This window comes from Pezoporus occidentalis, unplaced genomic scaffold (assembly GCF_034315485.1).
Source record: "Pezoporus occidentalis ecotype Australia unplaced genomic scaffold, CSIRO_AGI_Poc_V1 ctg2, whole genome shotgun sequence".
NCBI lineage: Eukaryota > Metazoa > Chordata > Aves > Psittaciformes > Psittacidae > Pezoporus > Pezoporus occidentalis.
This window is the reverse complement of record NW_026913855.1, coordinates 21247630-21269080: the sequence shown is the minus strand read 5'-3', so window position 1 is coordinate 21269080 and position 21451 is coordinate 21247630. Positions and strand designations below refer to the sequence as shown.

Genomic DNA, 21451 nt, shown 5'->3' with positions numbered 1-21451 from the left:
AGCAGTACTGCTCTGGCCTCTCTTCTCCTTCTGCCCCAGTCAGCTCGCCATGCGAGAAGCAACCATTGCTTTCCCCCATTGCTGCTCCTCGTCGGCACCCCCAGCTCCCAGATTTTGGGGCAGTTGAACGAATAGGAGTAATTCCTGGCTCTGGAGCACACACTGAACACGGCCCGCCCCCTCCCCCCACGCTCACTCGCTCTCTGTGATGTTTCAGGACAGTTGAGTGAATTAAAATAATTCATACATTTCCCAACGTAGCCACTTTGCCGAATTGGAAAATAAATGCTTTTGTGCTGCATTCATCACTCCTTCGTTCCTGGCTCTGCCGCCGCACTAAAAAAGCAGTTAAATGCACATCAAGAGTGGAGGAGCCATTTCCATGCCTGCTCGCCCCTTGTAGTTCTCATTAGCGCGGCAGCCGCCCCCCCGCTCGGTCCCAGGGGCTTTCGCAGTTTAAAGAGAGCCTCTTTATGATCATTACCGGAGTCCGACTGTGCGGGCGCCATTTGCAGCTGAGGAGGCTCCTCATTTGTAACTGTGAAAAACTATCAATTTCAGCGCGCCTGATGCAGCGGCTCCATCATTGGCCCCATCAGCTCCCTGCTGGAAGCGAATTAATCAGACTGTTACTGCTGATGGGGCAGCGCAGGCGATGGGAGCGGAAGGGTGCAGCTCTGAGCATTAATGTGCTGGCAGCCCCCCTCCTCGCCTCGGACACGGGGTGCAGCAGGGCAGCCTCTGCTCCTCCAGTGCCAGAGGAAGTGGGGTGCAAGGGGGGGACCGCTTTGGACGCGGGCACATCTGCTGGGATGCTCGGGTCTGGTCCCCCACACTCCTTCCACTTCAGGCAGCCCCCTCGCCCTCCCCATGGGAGCCATGCATGCAGCGTGCCCCTGTGCACACAACAACGGGGTCTGCACACCCTCATGCCGGCGAGCAGATAGGCAGTGCTGCAGTCACACGTTGCCTTTGCACAGGTGAATTTTGTGGTACAGCCCTCTGGACAGCAGCTCTCTGCCTGGATGGCCTCCCGCCCCAGGAACCATCAGTGGCAGGTATGGTCCTCCTCCCGGCAGCCCTGCTGCAGAGCCCAGGAGCCTGGTGTGGCCATGCTGCGCATTTTGCTTGCCCTGGTTTTGGCCCGAGTGTCACAGGAGAGCAAGCTGGCGTCTCCTCCTTGTCCTCGGGAGGAACCTGCTGCACTTGTGGCCAAAGCACTTGTACCCAAAGCAGTGTACCTCTTTCCTGCAAAGTAACCTGGAGGCTGAAACAAAATGGGTGCTGAGATGCTGCTGCTTCTTTCCATGACGTGGAGGGGTGAGATACCAGCTCAGTGCTAATTGCGTGTCTCGATCGCTGATGGCTGCTTGCCTGCTCTCAGGTCCCAGTGCACTGTTCAGGGCACTGAGCTGTATGGGTTGATCCTGCCTTGCGCTGCCCTGTGTTAGTGGTCTGCAGACACATCACAGGGAAGGGAAGGGCCCACAGCATATGAGGGACAACCAGCCCTGCTGTCCAAGGAGCAGCCTCACAGCCTGTCGCCCAGCTCACAGCTCACTGTGCCATCGCCATGTGCTGGCCAGGAGAGCAGCAATTTCATACCTCCTGGCATCTGTCTCCTGTCCACAGAACCACATGGGGCTGTCAAGCAAGAGCTGGGGCAGGCATAGTGCCTGGAGCAAAGTGTTGTCCCCAGGGAGATAGCACACAGCTCCCTGGGCTCCTTTTGCCATCAGCTGGAGCAGCCCTGGGCAGCACACATGCCAGGCTGGCTCTCCGAGCTGCGTCCCTGCATAGCCAGCAGAAATGGGTTCACAGCATCACGAAGCAGAAGGTTTTTTGGGGGACAGGCAGTGCTTTCCATGCAGTGAGGAATGCAAAGCTGAACAGCGTGTCACCCCTCTGCTGTGGGGCTGAGCTGAGCCTAAGTAGGCGTGCCTCACACCCCAACCTGAGCCCCACTGTGCAGCCCAGGTCTGAGTGCTCTGTTGTGTTTCCAGCTTTAAATGGTGGTGCAGGGTAAGGAATATTTATCTGCTCAGAGCAGACTTGTAGAGGGTGTCCTCACAGCTCCTAGGGACAGCTGCCTCCTCTAGTTGTGCCCTGGAGAGCACATGGAAGAGGGATGGGATGGGCTGTATAGGTCATGTAGACATGCTGCAGCCCATTTTGTGTTTGTCCTTTATGAGAGGACTGCTGCAGCTCACGAGAGGAGCCAGGCAGTGCCTGCAGAAGGATTCCCGTGGTGAGATGAGGACCTGGAAGTCCTTGTGTGGACCAGAGGAGCTTCCTGTCCTGCTGGGGAAGGAGGGAGAGCAAGCAATACATGCTCTTGTACAGGGAGCGTGTTTCATGTTCTGCCCCTGCCCACCGCAGTCCCATCCCTATCCCACTGGCAGCCGTGGAGGACCGGATCTCTGTGGCTTTAGCGGCTGAGCAGTAAGAAGAGCAGGGATGTGAGTAATTTGTGGTCTGTGGAGCAGGAGGCATCATGCTCACCGCAGCCTGACAGTGCGTTGGTGGGAGCTGCAGAAACACACAAACCCTGAGCTGAGCCTGGAGAGGGGCAGGATGCCAGCAGTGTGTGGTTTGGCCCGGGGGGCATCCTGGTGAGCAGGTGGGCAGTAGAGGTAGGCTGGATGGATGCAGCATGTGTAGCCTCAGAAGAGAAAGTTCAGGTCCCCTGCGACATCCAGGCTGGGAGATGAAGGTGCCTCACACCTGCTCTAAGCCTAGCCCTGTTGAACGATATCAGTAATTTATATTTATAAAACTGGAGTCTGATTTTATTAGATTTATTTCTCTTAATTGTCAAGGGTGAGCTATTTCCCTGTGGATAAATAGCAGCAGAAACACCGCACTGGTGTGCGTCAAATGTAGTAGAAATCAGAGGTGGAAGAGCTCTAGTACTGCATTCTCTCCTAGACTTGCGAGGGGGACATGGGCTGCATGCCAGACCTCTGCATGGGGCAGCTCCTGGCTGCTGCCTCTCCATCCCACTGATGGATGTTTATCTTGCCACACAGAGACAGACCAAGCCCCAGAAAGCCAGGCTTGACTGAACTGGGCTGAAGGGAGAGCAGAGGCGAGGCTGGAGCGGGAGAAGGACTTGCCATCTCTCAGGCTGTCCCCACTGCTGGAGGGTGCTGCCCTTGTTAGACACCGTGATTGCTTTCTTAATTTCAGGTGCCACGAAACATGGAAATTGGAGGTTAGGACTTGATGGGAGACACTGGGCTGTTGCAGAGAGGACAGCGAGCTGCCCAGGAGAGAAGCAGGCGGGGAGCGGAGCCGCCATACATGCCCTGTGGGCGGGTGGACACTGGAGAGGCAGGAGTGTATTTAGGAGAGGGTTAACAGTGCAGCGAGGGCTCCTGCGCCTCGTTGCCTTCCCCGGAGTCTGCATTTTTATGCTGATTGGAAGCCTGCGCTGTGTGTGCTGCTGAAATTGAATGTCAGGCTTTTGATTTTGTTGCTGGTCTCTAATGAAATTTGACATTTAATGGTGAGTGCAGCGGCAGCGTGTGTGTGTGTGATCGGAGCTTGATTAGCGCACTCTAATTGACAGTAATTAGGCAGCTCCCTGATTGTTTCTAATTCTGCTATTAATTGTAAGGAACAGTATGATTGAGGATAAATTTGGTGCGTTGCTGCTGGGGATGCAGCTTCTTCAGCTCCGTATCGGAAGCCTATTGAGACCATCATGCCTAGGTTCCTAAGTGTGGCAACCCCAGTCACCTCGTCTGGCAGAGAGATGCCGGGGGGGAATGATGCTTCTGCAGTGGCACTGCAGATCCTGGGACCTGGATCTGCGCCTGGGGGGACCAAGAGCACCTTCTTTGACTGTTCTTTCTCAAAATGCATGCATCACCCTGTGAGGACACTGCGACTGAGCAGTACACACAGGGATGCGCGCTGACGGGTTGGCATGTCAGGCTGCCCCCAGTGATGCCACTGTGCTTGTCCTGGCTACGTAGATGCCAGCGCTCTCTCTGTGTGATCATCCCGGGTGAATCTGGGATAATCACAATCCCATAGCTTGTCCAGCCTGACCCTGTCCTAGGCGCCTGCCAGCCCTGAGCTGGAGTAGGTGTAAGAGCTGCCCTATGTGATGGGGCTGAGCATGGTACTGTTCTGTTTCATGGGGCTGTGCATTTTGAGCCAGGCAGAGGACCGGGACTGCCTCCAGGACACTTGGTTGTCTGTGGAGAGACCAGACTGTCACTGTCTTGCTGTACATTACTTTCTCTTTTTTCCCAGCTAATGGTACTGCCGATTCTCTCAGCTCCAGCCCAAACATTTCCAGTGCTGCCAGCCCGAAGCTGGAGCCGCCTCCATCACCGCATGCCAACAGGAAGAAGCATCGCAGGAAAAAGAGTACAGGGACGACTCGGCCTGATGGCCCCAGCACGGCAGCAGAAGGTAGGAAAGGCCTTCTGCCTGGGGCACTGGGCTCCCAGGAGTCCTGCCAGGGCTCATCAGGGACTGGGGGCTTGGAGCACACCTCATCCAAGCTGGCTTTGCTTAAGCAGGAAGGAGCAACCAGCCCCTCTTGATCACCTTCATTTCTCACCTGCAGCAGAAGCAGCACTGCCATCGTGCCCTTGACTGCACATACTATTAGTGGTAATAATAATTATAACTGTATTAGCAGATGTGAGAGCACACCATATAGTTAAGGTGTGCTTAACTGTGCCTAAGGTGTGCAGACACTTTCTGTCACAAGCCTTTCTGTTTGCTTATAAATTTTCCAAACTTTTACCGTTTAAAAGAACTATGCTGGCTATCTGCCTCAATCCAAGGGTCTTTTGGAAAAGTTTATCTACTTCAGAAAACCAACTGAAGATGTATACATTGTTTTGCCTATGCTGGAAGTACTGATGGTTTTTCTGTTGAGAGATTTTGGTGTCTCAGGGGTTTCTGAAGGGGGACCCAAGTCTTGGTAGGGAGCCTGAAAGACACAGGGAAGTGCATTTTGCTGTGAAAAGCCATGCAGATTTGTTCAGGTAGAGACGAGCCTGGCAACCACGTTCTCCAAAGCCTGCACCTGTGGTTAGCCTCTGTCGAAGAAGTGATCCTCAGCCTTTAGGATTTGACTTTATCCTCGGTCATCCTGTCCCACAGTACTCAATGAGCTTTTGTAGTAAACCAAAATAAAGGTTTAATTCAGATGGCTAAAGGCAGGGGGGAGGGGGCTAAGTACAAGTATTCAAAACTAATGCTGCTGTAAACCAAACCAGAACATTTTAGCCTGCACAGTCATTAGCCTGTACCTAACAAAGTGTGTTGTGGCTGTCCTGGCATCCTGCTCCAAATCTCAGGTCAGCCTGTAGACCAGCAGCCCAGGTTGCCCATGGCAGAACAACTCTTCATATATTCTCTCTCTTAGAAACATCGCGGTGATGATCTGTGCAGGAGCTCAGCAGTTCTGTTTTTCAGACTTTTCTGTTGTAGTTATCTACAGCTGAAAACCACTGAGTTGGGGAAAGACTTCCCTTTTGCCATGGTTTATTCAAGTGTCTTGAGCGTCATTGGAGTCTCATGGAAAACATGGAAGTATTATCTGTATTTGTTAAAAACCTGATGCATTCTTCACTATGGGTATATGTTGGCTCTTCAGATACACTACTGCTCTTCCTCATGTCAGCTCTCAGTTTCCAGTTCTCAGTCCAGTGCTTTGACAAAAAGAGAGACAAGTATTCTTTATCTGTCTGAAGAGTGGGATACCAAAGAGTAGAAAGACTTTGCATCTACATGTGAGGCTAAGAAAGCACATGCTAAAGTACTGTGTCCCATCCTGTAAATAATATTCCAAGAGAGTGTGTGAATACTGGAAATAGTTGTAAAGAAGGTCCCAAAACTGACTTGGGTCTGATGACTGTATTTATGATGTGGATGTTAAGGTATTCAGTTTACCAGAATGAAGACTGAGAAGTGAAGAACTGGTGTTTTGAGTATTTACAGAGAAAGAAGTCTGGTCGTGAAAGGCTGGTGAGCATAGCTGATGGAGGTGTGAGGAGGTGCGGAGGCTGGGATCTCTAGTTACACAAAATTGAATACAATTTCTTAGTGGAAAAGGCAATTAAACGTGGGAACACTTTTATGAAGTAGTAATGAGGCCTAACTACTGCACAGAGTCTTAAAATTAAATGAGTTACTTTTCCACAAGCCGCGTGCTATCCGGCCCCTGGCAGTGACAGAATTCACTGCTTTCTGTATCCAGGTGGGCAGGCCAGATGAGCGTCACACTCCTCTTTGGATGCCCAGTCCACTAATCCTTGAGCCACTCCACTTTCTGTCTTTTCATAGGGATTTTTTCAGGCACATGCTCACTCTTGCTGTCCTTCCCTGTTTAGCAATACCCTTGGAAGGCAGAGTGACCAAGGCTGCACACAGCAACGATGTAGCGCCATGTGATGTGTATAACAGCATCAGCATTTTTTCTGTTATTCCTTGCCCTGGTCCTTGAGTGTTGTTGTGGGCAGAGGTCTTGTGCTCTCTGCAGTGATATCCAGGCCCTGTCTCGGGTTGATACAGTTAATTTAGAGCCCTGTCAGGTGCTGAAGTAATGTAATTTTTTTCCTACAATGTGCATTACTTTGCATTTATCAACATGGAACTTCATTTGCCAGTGAACTGTCAGTTACTAAAGTTCATTTGTCACTGCACAGACCTTGCACACAGTTGCTCCTCCTGCTGCCAGAAAGAAGCCTCTGGCACCAGAACTGGGAGCAAGAAGAATACCTTCCCAGTGATGGGACACGTGGCAGTGGGCTGCTCAGCCTGCTCCAGTGCAGTGGTAGAAAGGGAGCAGCAAGGGGTTAGAAGAGCATAGCCAAGCAGAGGGGGCATCTGTGCTCTGCAGTCTAGCCTCTGTGTCTGCAGCTTGAATCCTGTCTTTCCAAGTCCCTGTGTCCACCTTCAGTTGGTGAATGGGTGCAGTACCCACTGTCTCAGCACTGTTATGCAGATGACAAGAGCGTGCTGCTCCCAGGCTCACACTGAGTCACAGTGGTTCCATGCATTGTGTTCCACATGGGGTATTGTACAGTGTTTTTTCTGGCTTTTTGGTTGGCTTTTCAAAAACTTACCTTGTATTTATTTTTCATGTCGTCTACTGTATTAGAAAACTGATCTGATGACAAAATTTAGCTTCCAAAGGCCCAGTCAGTTCTCTCATCCTCCCAGCTCTCCCTGCTTCAGCACCTCCTGGGGAAGCCAGGCTGTGTGCTGCGGGGCTGCAGGCAGCATCCATGCCAGTGGCACTGAGCTCCAAACTTGGTCCTGGTGTAGGCAGTATGATGTTTCAATAGCAAACAGCTGTATACCTTGTTTGGGGAGAGGGGGACATCTCTGTCTGGAAAGGGTCCTTGTACATCCCTGTGCTCAGTAGAAATTGCAGAGCTGAATCACGCGCTCCTTTCCAGGCAGACGATCCCTTGCCTGCCATAGGTCTGATTGGCACTGGGTCTCCCTGCCTGTGGTGCCCTCCTTGGGCGACTCATTTTGTCTCTCCTGCTCCCAAGGGCTGATGCAGCTCAGGGCACAATGGCAGATCATCACCAGGACCAGGCAGCCCAGGGCAGATGCAGAGGAGTCTCTGGGACTGATGCTTGGGTTGTGCTTTATAACCACCGGGGAGAGCTCTGGACTGGAGTCACACCCAGGTCACTGTCCTGCCTGGCAGCCTGCAATAGGAGTGGAAGCTGGCAGCAAGCAAATAGGAGACAACGAGTCTGTGTGAGGTCCCACCCTGTGCCTTAATGGTCAGCAATTGGAAGCTGGGGCTGAGCAGTACCCCACATCATGGGCATAGCTGATAACTTATGTCATGGACTGGTGTCTGTAAGTATTCTTACTCTTCCTTGATCCTTTTGAACAATTTCATCGGGTCTTTTTCACAGCAGGGTAATCTGAGCTTTTTGCTTTTGCATAGTCAACATGGTGAAAGTGTAAAAATCACTGTGCAGAGAGCAGGGCTGCCATGCTCTGTGGAAGAGCTGTCATCCCTTGCGGTGCTCATCCCACTGTCGAGGGTGCAGCATCTTGGGAGGAGCATGGGGGAAACATGGGCTGCGTTCACACCACCGTGGCCATGATGGTGTGGGGAGCACCACTGCTGGGACCCCCAAAGTCTTCTACCAGGAGATCTCAGCAGCTGCCTCAGGCCAGGCATAGTGTCGGGCTCAGCCCTTGGTCACAGCATCTCTCCCAGTCAGGCGCAGAGTGTGGAGGAGCAGAGGGCAGCCCAAGGCTTGGGCTTCAGCCAGGCTGCCTTCAGATGGCCCCAGCCCATGCCTGTGTGTGCAGGGCACGAGCACCTCAGGTTAGCATCCTGGGAAAGTTGGTGAGGTCTGGGGATAAATTGCCATCAGTTTATCTCATTTAGGAGGTAATCAGAGCCAGGGACGTGCAGAGCAATTGAATCTTAGTTGTTCTGAAGTATCATAAATCAAACGAGCTGTTGCTTTTTTACATGGGCTCATGTTAAAGAGAGCGCAGTGTCAGGTTGCTAGGGAGCATCAGCAAACTATGGCAAGCGTGGTATTGGGTTGCCGGGGATGTCACCAAACCAGAGAGTGCGGCTCAGGCTGTCAGGGAGCACCCACAGGCTGGCAAATGTGGTGTCAGGCTGTCAGGGTATATCACAGCAGCCCCGGGAAGCGCTCGTCACCATGGCGGTGGGGGTGCAGCATCAGCCTGCAGGGACCATCGGGGAAGTGTGCTGGACCAAAACGCTTCTGTGGCCAGCAGTGCTCTGTCCTGCCACAGACAAGCCCAGAGCCCCCATGGCAGCCATGCCTATGTGCCTGGGACCCCTGTCTCCTGCTGCAGGCATCCCAGAGGTCTGTGGGGAGCCCTCTGTCATGTCTGACACAGGAGCACCTTCACGACGCTCCCTACGCCAGCATCCCCATGGCTGCCAGAGCTCCGGGGATAATGAACTTCTCATGTGCTTAAAGAGTGATGCAGGGTGCATGGCGAGAAGCTGACAGCCCCTTAATGTGCTTCTCAGTGGCGGCCAAACGACGCGGTTTTGTCTTTGTTTTTTAGTTTTAAAACCCACGGGAAATTGATGGCCAGTAAAGAGTTGTGTTGGGGCGATGTGCGTGATTAATACCAACTGTCAGGGGCTGTTGGAGGCCGATCTCGGCGAGCTGGGAGTGTGAGGCTGAGCTGCACTTACCAGATTGCTGGGGATTCCAGCTGCTATTGCTCAGCTCCCGCCTGCCCCACGCAGCTTGTGTCACCCGTGCGCTTCCTTCCACCAAGCCTCTTAATTCAGTGCTAACAAGTCAGTCCTGCTCGGTACAGACCCCACCAGCTCCTTGCTCCATCCTGGCGGGGTGAAAGCAGCCTCTGCATGGGTATTGCCCCACCACAGCGGATCCACCATCTCCGTCAGCTCCACACCCCCCTTGTTCTGTGGTTCCTGGGAACCCTGTAGAGCTCTGTGTTGCCCCTCAGAGACCCCTGTGTACACACCCATAACGCTGCTGGTGTGTCTTGGAGCAAGCACACTATGAAGCCTGTGCTGTCCATGACCTCCCTCCTGTGCAAGCAGCACCACCCACATGCCCTCAGTGCATACACGTACCCTGCACAGCGCTTCTGCTGCCCCCCAGCCCCACTGCATCACAGGCACACGCTGCACCCATGTGACATTTTCCCCCCAAACAAAGAGAAATGGCACTCTTGGTTCCTTGCGTTGACCCCCCCCCTTGCACCTCACAGTGTACCTCAGGAGCACCTTCTCTTCCTGACACGCAGGCTCAACCGGCTTTACTATCCTTCCCCACACGTGCGTGCCCATGTTTGCACCCCACAGTGTGTCCTGTGTGGTATGGTTGCTGCTCAGAGCCCTCCCCTCCTTGTCCCACATGTCCCCGCAGGCAGAGCAGGCAGCATGGGGTGGTGGGAATGTGCCAGCTCAGCTTGGGGCACTCTGGGGTCTGGGGGCACTGGGACAGAAAGCGCTGTGGGGTCTCCATAGCAATGTTCTTGCTGCAGCTCTCCTGGCGGCTTGTCACTGTGAAGGGGGCCTGTCCCCGTTGCACTAATACAGGTTAGGAATATTGGGTTTAATGATCTGCAAAATGAGGAGGCAGCGAGCTGACATTTACGAATGGTGCTGCATCCTTCTCTTCCCAGATGCCTGCTAATTTGTTGATATCCCGAACACCTCATAATGATGTGGTACAGTGGCAGCTTGCAAACAAGCATCCAGAGGCTGGGGGGCCCACTGGCTACCCTGCTCGTGGACACTCTCCACAGGCTCAACAGCAAGAGTGGAGCTGTGGGCCAGGGACTCCCTTCACCAAGGGCAGGACCAGCCCTTGGCTCCTTTCCATGCACCCCATACACTGGAAGCATCCCCCCACCTCCTCCCTGTGTGACCATCCCCTCACCAGGGCATTCAGAGGCACCTCTGCTACGCCAGCTTGAAGTGGGAGAAAGGATGGGAGCAGAAAGGGAGAGACTGGATGTGACTGGGAGCCAGGGGAAAGTGGAGGTGAAAGAGGAGACTTGTGCTACAAGAGCAGGGCATGGCTCAGTTTGAGCTCTGCTTCTCCCTTTGCTGATGTTGAGTAGGATCCTGCTCCTAGACCTGCTGGGATGCAGGGAAAGGTGTCCCACACTGTCTGTCCTGTGTGCAGGGCAGGATGTCTGTGGAGAAAGAGGAGGTGGAAAGTGCCACTCCCTGGACTCCACGTTGAGGTCCCTGCAGTGGGGTGCCTGGTCTGGCCTCTTCTGCATTGATGCAGTGTGCAGTCTGAGCCCTTCAGGGAGCAGGACAGATCTCTGCACCCAGCCATGTGCTGAAGCTACCATGCTCTTAGCCACCTCACTGTACCACTTCTGCACAAAGCTGCGCTTCCTCCCACTGAGAGCAGAGAAGGGCACTCCGGGACACCACTGCTTCCCTGCTTCCCTTCCTCCCCTTCCGGTTTCTCCTCTCCAACACAGAATCACAGAATGGTTTGGGTTGGAAGGGACCTTAAAGCCCATCCAGTTCCAACCCCCTGCCACAGGCAGAGACACCTTCCACTAGACCAGGTTGCTCCAAGCCCCATCCAGCCTGGCCTTGAACACTGCCAGGGATGGGGCAGCCACAGCTTCTCTGGGCAACCTGTGCCAGGGCCTCACCACCCTCACAGGGAAGAATCCCCTGCTGCTTCCACAGGTGACAGGGATGGATCCATTGGTCTGCTGGCTGTCTCAGCTCCATGGCACCTGTAGGCAGAGATCTCTGTTCCACCCTGCTTCTTGGTGGGGCTCTTCCCTTCCCCTCATCTCTCACTCTGTGCTGGTTCCTGGCAGTGCATGCAGGATGTCTCCTTTCTCCCATCTCTTGCTGGTCTTGTGGTGCTCCTCTCTCGGTCCTGAGGACATGGCTCCTCCCAAGGGCATTTTGCTGGTGGTGGGGGCTGCGGGCTGCCCGCTTCTCCAGCACTGCAGGCCAGTGAAGGCTGATCACTGCACAAGGGCTGGTCACCTCGCTGCAGTTGCTGCAGGAGTCCCGAAGCCCACTCAGAGTGGTGACTCAGTTGCTGGGGGGCTGTGAGTGCAGCACAGCCCGGGCCCTTCCTGGCCGCTGTGCAGTGCCCTTGCTAATTTTGCTCTCATTTGGAGCGCTCCTTGCTGGGCAGCGTTGGAGCTGGGTCAGGGGGTTAACGCCCATTAGCAGAGCCGGCTCGCACCGAACTCTGCTCAGCAACTCTTCACGGAGCTCAGTCTTTAAAACATCATCAAAAAATCATCAAGAGAGAGAGAGACAAGTGCGTTCATTTCCACTGCCCACTAATTCTAATGGAGCTGCCATAATGGACTCCCACCAGCACGCCTGCAGGCAGCTGCAGGGCCAGGGAGACGGGCTCTGCCTTCTGGCCCTGGGATAGCCCCTCTGCCCCAGGGCAGCTGGAAAGGGCTTCCCACTCCTGTAGGAGTGGCTTCCTCTGGGACCTTAGCCCTGTCAAGTATGAGGTGGTGAGCTCTGGGGCTTTCTGGCTACCCTGGCCACCAGGAAGGAGCCTGTGCCCTGTGTGATGCAGGGAAAGGTGTTGTGCCAGCTCTGCTTCAATACAGGTAGTCCAAATCCTTTTGCCTGTGTAACCTCTTTGTGCTGCCCTTTCATCTGGCCAGAAATGCCCCTGACACATCAGAAATCTGTGCTTCTCCCCTGAAAAATCTGAGAAAGCCCCATACGTTCCCTAAAGCTGTGACTTGAGTCTGATGCAACTTGTATGGGCCCCCCAGGGAGCTTAGGAGCTCATTCCGGACCATCTAAGAAGCTGGGTGTCACACCATTTGAAGCTGCTCTGAGTCCTCAGTTCGCTGCCCAGCTCTGCTAAACCCTGTGTGTGAATCTGATGGCATGATCCTGCAGCTCCCACTCTCCTGCCATAGCTGTGCTGTGCTCAAGCCTCCAAAGAGGTCTGGCCCTGCAGTGCCGTCCTGTGTTGCTGCAGAGAAAGAGGTAGTGATTTTGCTTGCAAAAGAAGCCTTAGTGTGGAAGAAAAGCTGTCGTCCTTTGTTAGCTCTTCCCAGGCTTTGCTGAGAGCAACAGGCCCTTTGTTCAGAGTAAAGCTGGAATCCAGGAGGCACAAAGGAGGAAAGGGAATGGAGGTCCTGTCGCCTGCAGAACTGCCGCTAGGGCTTTAGTTTAACTGGGATGGGTGCCAGGGCTGGGACCAGGCAGCCCAATGGCTCCAGAATGCCCCTAACCTGTGACAGTGGGAAAGCCCATCTGTGTGGGGGTGGACCACCAGAAATCTTGCTGTTTGCCAACGTTAGGTGTGGGCAGCCCAGCAGGGACAGGGCACGGGGAAGCTGCCAGCCCATCCTCTGTGAGCATCCTGAGCTGGGGGACACATGGTAAGGACCTGCATGGGAGCCCTGGGGCAGGCAGGCACTGCAGGGCAGGCATTTGCTGCCACATCTCTGCTGGGAAGCGCATTGGGCAGGAAGGCTTGGGCTGGGATTCCTGCGTGTTTGGTGGGGAGGTACTGAGCAAGTGAGAGAAAGGAACAAGGGTGGTGGCGTCATGTGAGCCTATGGCAGGAATCCTCAGCATATCCTAGGGACTGTGCTGACCTGCTTGCTGTTGTTTCAGTGGCAGCAGAAGCAGCTCATCAGCGGGGAGCACTTGAAGTGCATCCATTCTTCCCAGGTCCAGCTGGCTTGATGGGGCTCTGCAACACACTGACAACAGCCACAGGTCACACAGACCAAGGATGGGGGAGATTTAAGGAGAACAAGGACTGGTCTGATATATCTGATATATTGGGGTGCCCCAGGAGTGATTTTGTTGGTGGCTGTTCCAACAGTGTGGCCTGATCCAAGATCTGAGAACTGCAAACACTCCCTCAAGCACCTGGGCAGTCACAGTCCCCCGAGGAAGAAATGCCACTTTCTCCTTCCTGGCTATGAATGCTTTGCTCTGGGCAGCAGTCAGTTCTGCAGCTGCCAGGGGCCTGCTCTCTTGTAGCCTCCTGCAGTGACAGAAGGAACTGTCGCTCACTCAGCCCCTGGACTGCAGATCCCAGTCACAGGTTGGGATGGTGGAAGAGGTGAGGGCTGCTGCTGGCTCATGAGAGGGCTGGAGCAGAGCAGCACTGGCAGATCCAGCTGAGTGCTGTGGTAGCAGGATCCTGTATCTCCTGACTGCAGTTGCCATCAGTGGCTGGGTGCTCCCTGCCCATATTCAGGGTCTGGCAGCATGCACAAAGAGGGTGATGCCAGATAGCCAAGGTGAATAAGGACTGTTCTCCCACTATTCAGAAGTTACCAGCTGTGTATTTTGCAAGAATCTTGGGTTTGAGCTGGGATTTGGTGTCCTTGGAGCCTCCACAGCTCAGGGTATGGGGCATGTTGCCTGCAGGGAGCTCCCCAGAGTGGGGACTGTGGGGTCTCTTCCATGGTTGAGAGCCGGAGGAAAGAGCAAAGTGGTGTCCCAGTTAGGCAAGTGCATCACAGAGAGAGGAAGAGTCCAGCAGCATGACTCAGCCCAACTTCCAGTTTTGTCATCCTCCTGATCATAGAATCATAGAACGGTTTGGGTTGGAAGGGACCTTCAGAGGTCACCTAGCTCAGCCTTCTGCAGTGAGCAGGGACATCTTCAGCAGGGTGAGCTCATGCCCTAGAGTTTCTCATTTCCAGCAGAAGAAAGGCAGTTGCAGACATCTTTCCCCAGAGCAGAAGCTCCAAGCGGATTCTAGGGTGAAATGAGTGAAACAGCCTCCCCTTCCTATCTGGAAAAGGCAAGCCAGCTAGCACTTCACCTGGGGAGCCCTTCATCCTGGAGTCATTCCATCCTCCCAAGAGTCTGCTGGTGTGGAGACCAAGCCTTACTTCCTGCACCAGTCCATTTCATCAGCGCTGATTATCTCCAGGCCCCCATGGCTGCTGCTGGGATCTGTGCAGGGCACACCATGGAGTGCTCTCAGCAGTGGCAAAGGGCAGGCATCTTTCCAACCAGCTGTCACTCACACTTTTAACCCCCGTGAACTGCAAGATCCTGAGCCTGCTGTGCGAGTAGCATGGCACTCCCCACCATGGCACAGTAGCAGGAGCAGCATTTTCCCCTCAGGTTGTTCTGGGGTAAGCAGCTGTGTGTGACAGAGATAGGGTTGGGTGCTGTGCCCGGTACTTGTTAATGCAGGTGGTGGTGCCTGCAAAGGAAGTGGGAGCCTCGAAAGAGCACTTGCAAGGGAGGAAGGGCTGTGCTCCCACCACCCCCACCGGAGCTGTCTTTCCTCAAGGAGACTTCCCGTGGCTGCACCCATTTTTTGGGGAGTGTTTGTGGACAGCCTTGCTCTGCTGGTGCCAAGCAGCCCAGCAGCAGCTGAGGTTGGCCATGCCCTTGGTGGGACCCCGCTGCTGGCCTCTGCACCCGTTCCTCAGCTCTGCTGGGATCCTGTGGGCTGCAGCAGGTTCCTCAGTCATTGCCCTCCTGCTGCTTCCCTCTGCAGTGAGAGACTCCTCAGATGCAGCTTGTGGGGGGAGTCAGGCATAGGAAGGGACCTCTTCCACTCTCCTCCCCACGTCTGCCCCACCAGGCATGGGACCCTGCCAGGCTCGAGGCCAGCACAGTTCTGCCTTGCTGCAGACCAGGCTGGGCCCCTTGGCCTCCTTGCTGTCTCTGGAGCAGTGCAGTTGACTCCCTGCTTTTAATAGAGAGCTGGGAAGGCACATTATGGAGATGAGGGTGTTATTTGCATAACGCTAATTAGGTAATTACAAATCATTTTGCTATGAGCTGAAGCGTGTGCTGTGACATAACGTTTATTAGTCATTCCATTCAGGCCCCGCTTAGTTAAGTCATTTACTGCACTAACTACTGAAGTTGGCAATAAAAGGTAAATGCTGGTGCTTGGGTGCAAAGCTGAGACAGGGCACCCCATGTAGGTCTGAGGCTCATGGCATGGTCTGGCAGAGCAGAGCCAGTCCCAACAGCCCACATGAGGAACAGTGAGAGCAGTAGCCAGAGGGGAAGACCACATTTTAAGCCTTGGTTTTCAGCAGACTTGTGGTTGTTTTGGGGCTGTTTTCTTAGGTGCAAAGGACCTGAGGTGCTTTCACATGTTTTCACTGTCCCCTGTCTCTCTCTGCTGGCTCTGCTGTTCAGCTCTGGGGTGCCCGTGCTCTGACACCCTCCCTGGAAACCTACCATCCAGCCTGTTTTTGTAGGGTGCTGACACTTCCATTTGTACCCAGCCTCTGAGCGCCTGGTTGAGCAACTCCTGGGGCTCACCAGAAGTGCCTTCTGAAGACCGAAAGTTGAGAATTTGCCCCCAGAAAACTGCTTTAACATTGAGGCTGTATCTTCTGGGGTTGCTTGCAGGGCACAGATGTCAGTGCTGTGCAGAGGAGCAGCTGAGGCACCTGAGGAGAAGGTCGCCTGGCCCTGTGCTCCTAGGCACTTTGCCCTGTGCATGTCCCTGCTGCCATCCACATGCCTCATGGAAACAGCTCTGCTTGGCCGGCTTCCAGGGACCCCTGTGGCCACCAGCTTCCCAGGTTTGGGAGCCAGAGGCTGCCTGCCCAGCAGGTCACTGAGAGCTGCCAGTGCTGAGGAGGCATGACTCTTGCCTCTCTGTGGCTCCTGCTTGGGTCTCTGAGACTTAATGCTCCTCTATGGGAAAATGGCGGCTGTGCCCTGTTGTGTGGGTCCATGGAGTGCTCAGGCACTGAGGGCTTCCCGAGCAGCATCCCTGCCCTGCTGTGCTCCTCAGCTGGTGATGATGCCCCTTCTTGATGCACAGGCCAATGAAGAGGTGCCTTTGAGGCCACCACAAAGACCACTCTTTGCCAGGCACCAAGCACTTTGTGGGCCCTTGGGGGGTGATGCGGCTGCTTGGGGCTCTTAGCTCTGCAGAGGAACTGATTTCACTGTTCAAGAGGTCAGCAGCTTTCTCCAAGAGTGGGACATAGAGGGCATGGAGAGCAGGGCACAAGCAGCTTCCTGGTGCCACAGTCTCCTGTGCACCTCTTGACTGAGATGGTGGGTGAATGAGGCTGTGGATGTTCATATGCTGAAGGAAGAGCAAGCCCACGCTGGTGGAGCTGGCATGCAGGGAGCTGTGTAAGCAGCAGGAGGGACAGGCTGGCACTGAGCTCTGGTTCTTCCCTCCACACACTTGCTACCTGTGCTTCCCTGTCCTGCATCCTGGGAGCACCACTGCCAGTGACCCTTCCCATGTGTGGTCACTGTGGTGTCCCACAGGGATCAGTCTCTGTGCTCACACCCTGCAAGGCCAGCAGGCCTCCACCTTCCTTGACCCTTGTAATGACACGCCTTTCTTTTCCAGAACCAGATGAGCCATTTGAGTTCATTATCGTTTCTCTGACGGGCCAGACATGGCTCTTTGAGGCCTCAACGTCAGAGGAGCGAGAGCTTTGGGTCCAGGCCATTGAGAGCCAGATCCTGGCCAGCCTGCAGGGCTGTGAGAGCAGCAAAAACAAGGTAAGAGGCCCCAGATGAGTTCTGGTTTGTTCCCTCCTCTCTGGCATCTGCTTTGCTGCATCCATCCCTTTCCCAACCTTCCCTCTCCTTGCAGGCTGGATCCCACACAGATCCCTTTGCTCCCAGTCAGGTTGAATCCTGTCCCTGGGACTGTGCTGCTCCCCACTGGGTTTTCTGTCACCTCTCTGTCCTTTATCCAGCCTGGCTCTGGCCCCACCGAGCTCCCTGCCACCCACCAGGATGGGATCCTGTGCTCTCCGCTTCTTCCTTGTACAGCTTTATGCTTTCATTCCCCTTCTGGCTCACCATTCCCTGTTCTGGCACATACCTGACTATGAACTGATGTTCCCTCCAGACCCTGTTCTCTGCGTTCCCATGCTCAAACCCCTCCTGCACCAGAGCCTGTGGGGTGCCTGCGGGAGCGAGGTGCTGGCAGCTCCCCAGCGGCCTCTTGGGGTGCTGATGAGAGGACACATGGTGGGGTGGTTGGCCTTTAGTAAATGGGGTTTCCATGCATTTGATTTCAGGCTCGGCTGGGCAGCCAGAGTGATGCACAGGCCATGCAGGCCGTCCGCACCGCCCGTGGGAACAGCTTCTGTGTGGACTGTGATGCACCGAGTAAGAAATGCTGCACTGGGAAGTGGGGCTGCTCACCCGGGGAGGAGGACTCCATACCAGCCACATCCTCTCCTGCCCCCAAGAGACCTGGTCCATGGGGCTGTCTCATGCTCTCCTGCAGGGTACCATTCATCAGGGATGGGATACTGCCCATCCTGTCACACTGGTCCGTGGTCCCCTACTGACCATACTGGGGTCCTTGTCTCTGTGCTGCTAGGGCACTGGGCTGGGAAGGGATCTGGGGGGGAGGTGCCTGCAAAGATGGGTCTGCTGGATCATAAAAGAGGGGCTGCTGAGTCAATGCTGGTATTAACTCTCCCCTCTGATCTTGCTGCCTTCAGACCCGGACTGGGCAAGTCTCAACCTGGGTTCCCTTATGTGCATTGAGTGCTCTGGGATCCATCGCAACCTGGGCACCCACCTGTCCCGTGTGCGCTCCTTGGACCTGGACGACTGGCCTAGCGAGCTTCTCATGGTCATGACAGCCATCGGCAATGCCCTGGCCAATGCTGTCTGGGAAGGAACCGTGGAAGGCTACCCCAAGCCCACCCCGGAGAGCAGTCGGTAAGGGAGATGGGGAACTGTGGAGCTGCTTCTCAGACAGACACACCAGGAGGCTTGAGGGCACCACAGGAGTTTGGGGGCAGCCATTCAATCAGACAGAGAGGTGGGCAGGAACCCCGGAGGTACTCCAGTGTTCGGGGTCCTGACTGCTCTCTGGGCACTGGAGGCCTCTCCCACTGTCCTGGCGGGCCAGCGCAGGACTTCATGGCCAGCCATGGCCATGCGGTGACTGCTGGAGCCGCGGCTGGCTGCGAAGCAGAAAGGGTTAATAGAGATGGCTTGGCAGCGTTGTATGGGTCTCAAGGGTGCGTCCCTTTCAGGCCCTTGTCTGTGCCTATCGGAGCGACTCTCCTGTCACTCATCCCAACAAGAGCCCATTCTGCAGCTTATCAACGGATAAGAGCGGGTCAGGGGGCGGCAGGAGTGAGCATGCTCCGCGCAGGGCATTGATGGCCGCCCGCCAGATGCAGATGGATAGAATGGCAGCAGATAGCAGCAGCACGGCACACATCGATCCGCCTGGCCCCGCAGCCCCAGGCGGGACGGACGCTGCCGCAGCCTTTGTTTGCACCAGGCGAGACGGCAGCAGTGATAACGTGCCTCCCGTGGCACTGGGCTGCCGAGTGTGGCAGCTAACCTTTTCCTGCTGCCGGCCGTGGCCCACACACGAACACGGGACAGGGACAGTCCCTGCGCTGCCACGCAGTGGGCACACAGGAGAGTGTGTAGGGGCACTAGCACAGCGTTGTGGGTGTCCCTTTGCACAGTGATAAGTGTGAGGTCTGGGGTAGAAGAGAGGAGTCAGGAGAGACCTTAAAGCAGCTTCAAGTGCTAAATGGGCCCACAGGAAAGCTGGAGAGGGGCTTTGGGAAGGGCCTGTAGGGATAGGACAAGAGGGAATGGCTTTAAACTGACAAGAGGAGAGGTTTAGATTGGATCTGAGGAAGTTCTTCCCTGTGAGGGTGGTGAGGCCCTGGCACAGGTTGCCCAGAGAAGCCGTGGCTGCCTCATCCCTGGCAGTGTTCAAGGCCAGGCCAGGCCAGGGGCTTGGAGCAGCCTGGTCTAGTGGAAGATGTCCCTGCCCCTGGCAGGGGGTTGGAACTGGATGGGCTTTAAAGCCCCTTCCAATCCAAACTGTTCTGGGATTTGTGACGCTTCTGCTGTATATGCATGGATGTAAACACGCAGCATACATAAGGGAGCTATAAGGAGGTGCAGAAAGACAAGTGTGTGCTGGGCCTGTGTCTGGAGCAGAACCCCAGTGACAGCCGTGTCATGGAGTGCACATCAGCGAGGTGTCAGCAGCAGGGACACACACAAGGCACACATGTGTGTGACAAATGCTCACTGCTAACATGGCAGTGCTGGTATGCATGCCCCTTGGCACATGAGGCCCAGGCAGGTCGGCCCACCTGTGATAATGACAGTGTCCCATCTGGCAGGGAGGAGAAGGAGCGCTGGATCCGGGCCAAGTATGAGCAGAAGCTGTTCCTGGCTCCGCTGCCCCAGTCGGACATCCCGCTGGGGCAGCAGCTGCTGCGGGCTGTGGTAGAGGATGACCTGCGCCTCGTGGTGACGCTGCTTGCCCATGGCACCAAGGAGGAAGTGAACGAGACCTACGGGGATGGAGATGGGCGCACAGCATTGCATCTGTCCTGCGCTATGGCCAATGTGGTCTTCACGCAGTTGCTCATCTGGGTAAGACCGGACCCCGCAGCCTCCACCACGGCACTTCTGGCCTTATCCCAGTGCTTCCCCCCTGCAGCACCTCCCTGCTCCAAGGTTTCGGGACTCCCCTCATCCATCCCTCTCCTGCAGGTTGCCCCACATGCCCCCTGCCACTGCCTGCCCACCCTCCCATATCCCCCTCCCTGCCCGCCGCAGTGCCACAAAGCCCTTCTGCCTCTACTCATGCTCTTGCTGTGCCACCCTAGTGCCCATGGGGCCACAGGGTGCCGCTGACCGGCTGCTTTCTCTCCTGCACAGTACGGGGTGGACGTGAAGAGCCGGGACGCTCGGGGCCTGACCCCGCTGGCCTACGCCCGGCGAGCTGGCAGCCAGGAGTGCATCGACATCCTGCTGCAGCACGGATGCCCCAGCGACAGTGCCGTCACCACTCTGACCCCCAGCCTGCCCCGCCGCAACACCAATGCCAACAACAATGCCTGCACTGTGGTGCCAGCTGAGCTCAGCTCCAGCCCCAGTGCTGTGTAGCTCCTGCTCACTGTACAGGGCACCTTCCAGCCCTGCCGGGGGACCAGGGCCACAGGAATGGGTCTGAGGGCAGCACAGCTGGGCCACCTGCTGCGCATGACCCTCACTGGGACCGCTGTTCTGGCTGGGAAGGGGCCAGGGAGCCAGCAGCCTGCTCCTCTGTGCTGGTTTCTGTGGGCTCTCCCCATGCACCTGCAGGGAGGACGAGATGGGGCTGTGCAGACCCAGCACTGTCAGCTTGCAGGGGTTTCCCTCACAGTCACTGGGCTGGGGGCTCCAGTACACCCTGTTCTCATGACCGGTACAGGAGGAGGAGAGGCAGCTTCTCTGTGCCCCCCACCACACACACATGTGGATAATACAAGGGCTGACGGCAGTTGAGGTGTGCAGCCCTCCTCTGCACAGCCGGTACTGGGGAGGGTGACTGCTGCACCAGCTCTCCCAAACAGTTTGGGCTCTCCCCTCCTGCCCTCCCACCCTTGTTGGCCTTGCTGTGCCCCCTTGGTGCCATGGGGAAGTGGGGGGCAGCAGGAGGTGCCTGTTTGTCCACTACGCCCGTGCTCCTCTCTGCTTCTGGCCGGAGCAAAGAGGGATCCACTCGCTGTACCGCTCCGCACATGCTGATGCAAAGGGCTCATCTCCCATGCAGCCCCAGGACAAAGGCCTGCATCCTCCCTGGTGACCTAGAGCAGAGGAGGATGGTCATCCCGGGATCCCCAGCTGTGTCTGTCTGTCTGTAGAGTCACTGTCCTTCCAGGTTCAAGCCCCAAAGCCATACACGGTGTCTCCATCAGAGCATCCCCTCTGGCTCCCGCTGCTGCCCAGGCGGGGCTGGTCTCCGGCTGAGCAAGATGAGAGTGGAGACGAGCGTCTCCCTTTGGTTTTGGGCTAAGCCTGCAGCTGAGCGCTGGAACCCCAAGGCTTTGGACGCTGCTGTGGAACGTCTCTGTCACTTGTGTATAAAATGTACATTGGAAATATTTATATGGACACTCTGTATATACTGTTTCTTCGCCATGAGTTGCCCTGTGTGTGTTATCTGCAGCCAAGGAGATAAAGACCAATAAAGCAACCCACCTACTGCCA

At 55.5% G+C, this 21451-nt stretch overlaps 1 protein-coding gene across 2 annotated transcripts in view; it reads left to right on the top strand.

Annotated features, from left to right (window-relative positions):
• AGAP3 (ArfGAP with GTPase domain, ankyrin repeat and PH domain 3) overlaps positions 1-21451 on the top strand; it is a 134223-nt gene extending 112772 nt beyond the window's left edge. For both annotated transcript variants that reach the window (XM_062618171.1, XM_062618170.1), the window contains exons 13-18: positions 4264-4425; positions 16815-16969; positions 17497-17587; positions 17929-18151; positions 19594-19849; positions 20138-21451. In XM_062618171.1, coding sequence (XP_062474155.1) covers positions 4264-4425; positions 16815-16969; positions 17497-17587; positions 17929-18151; positions 19594-19849; positions 20138-20365 — 1115 coding nt within the window. In that variant the 3' untranslated portion in view covers positions 20366-21451. The remainder of the gene's footprint in view (positions 1-4263; positions 4426-16814; positions 16970-17496; positions 17588-17928; positions 18152-19593; positions 19850-20137) is intronic.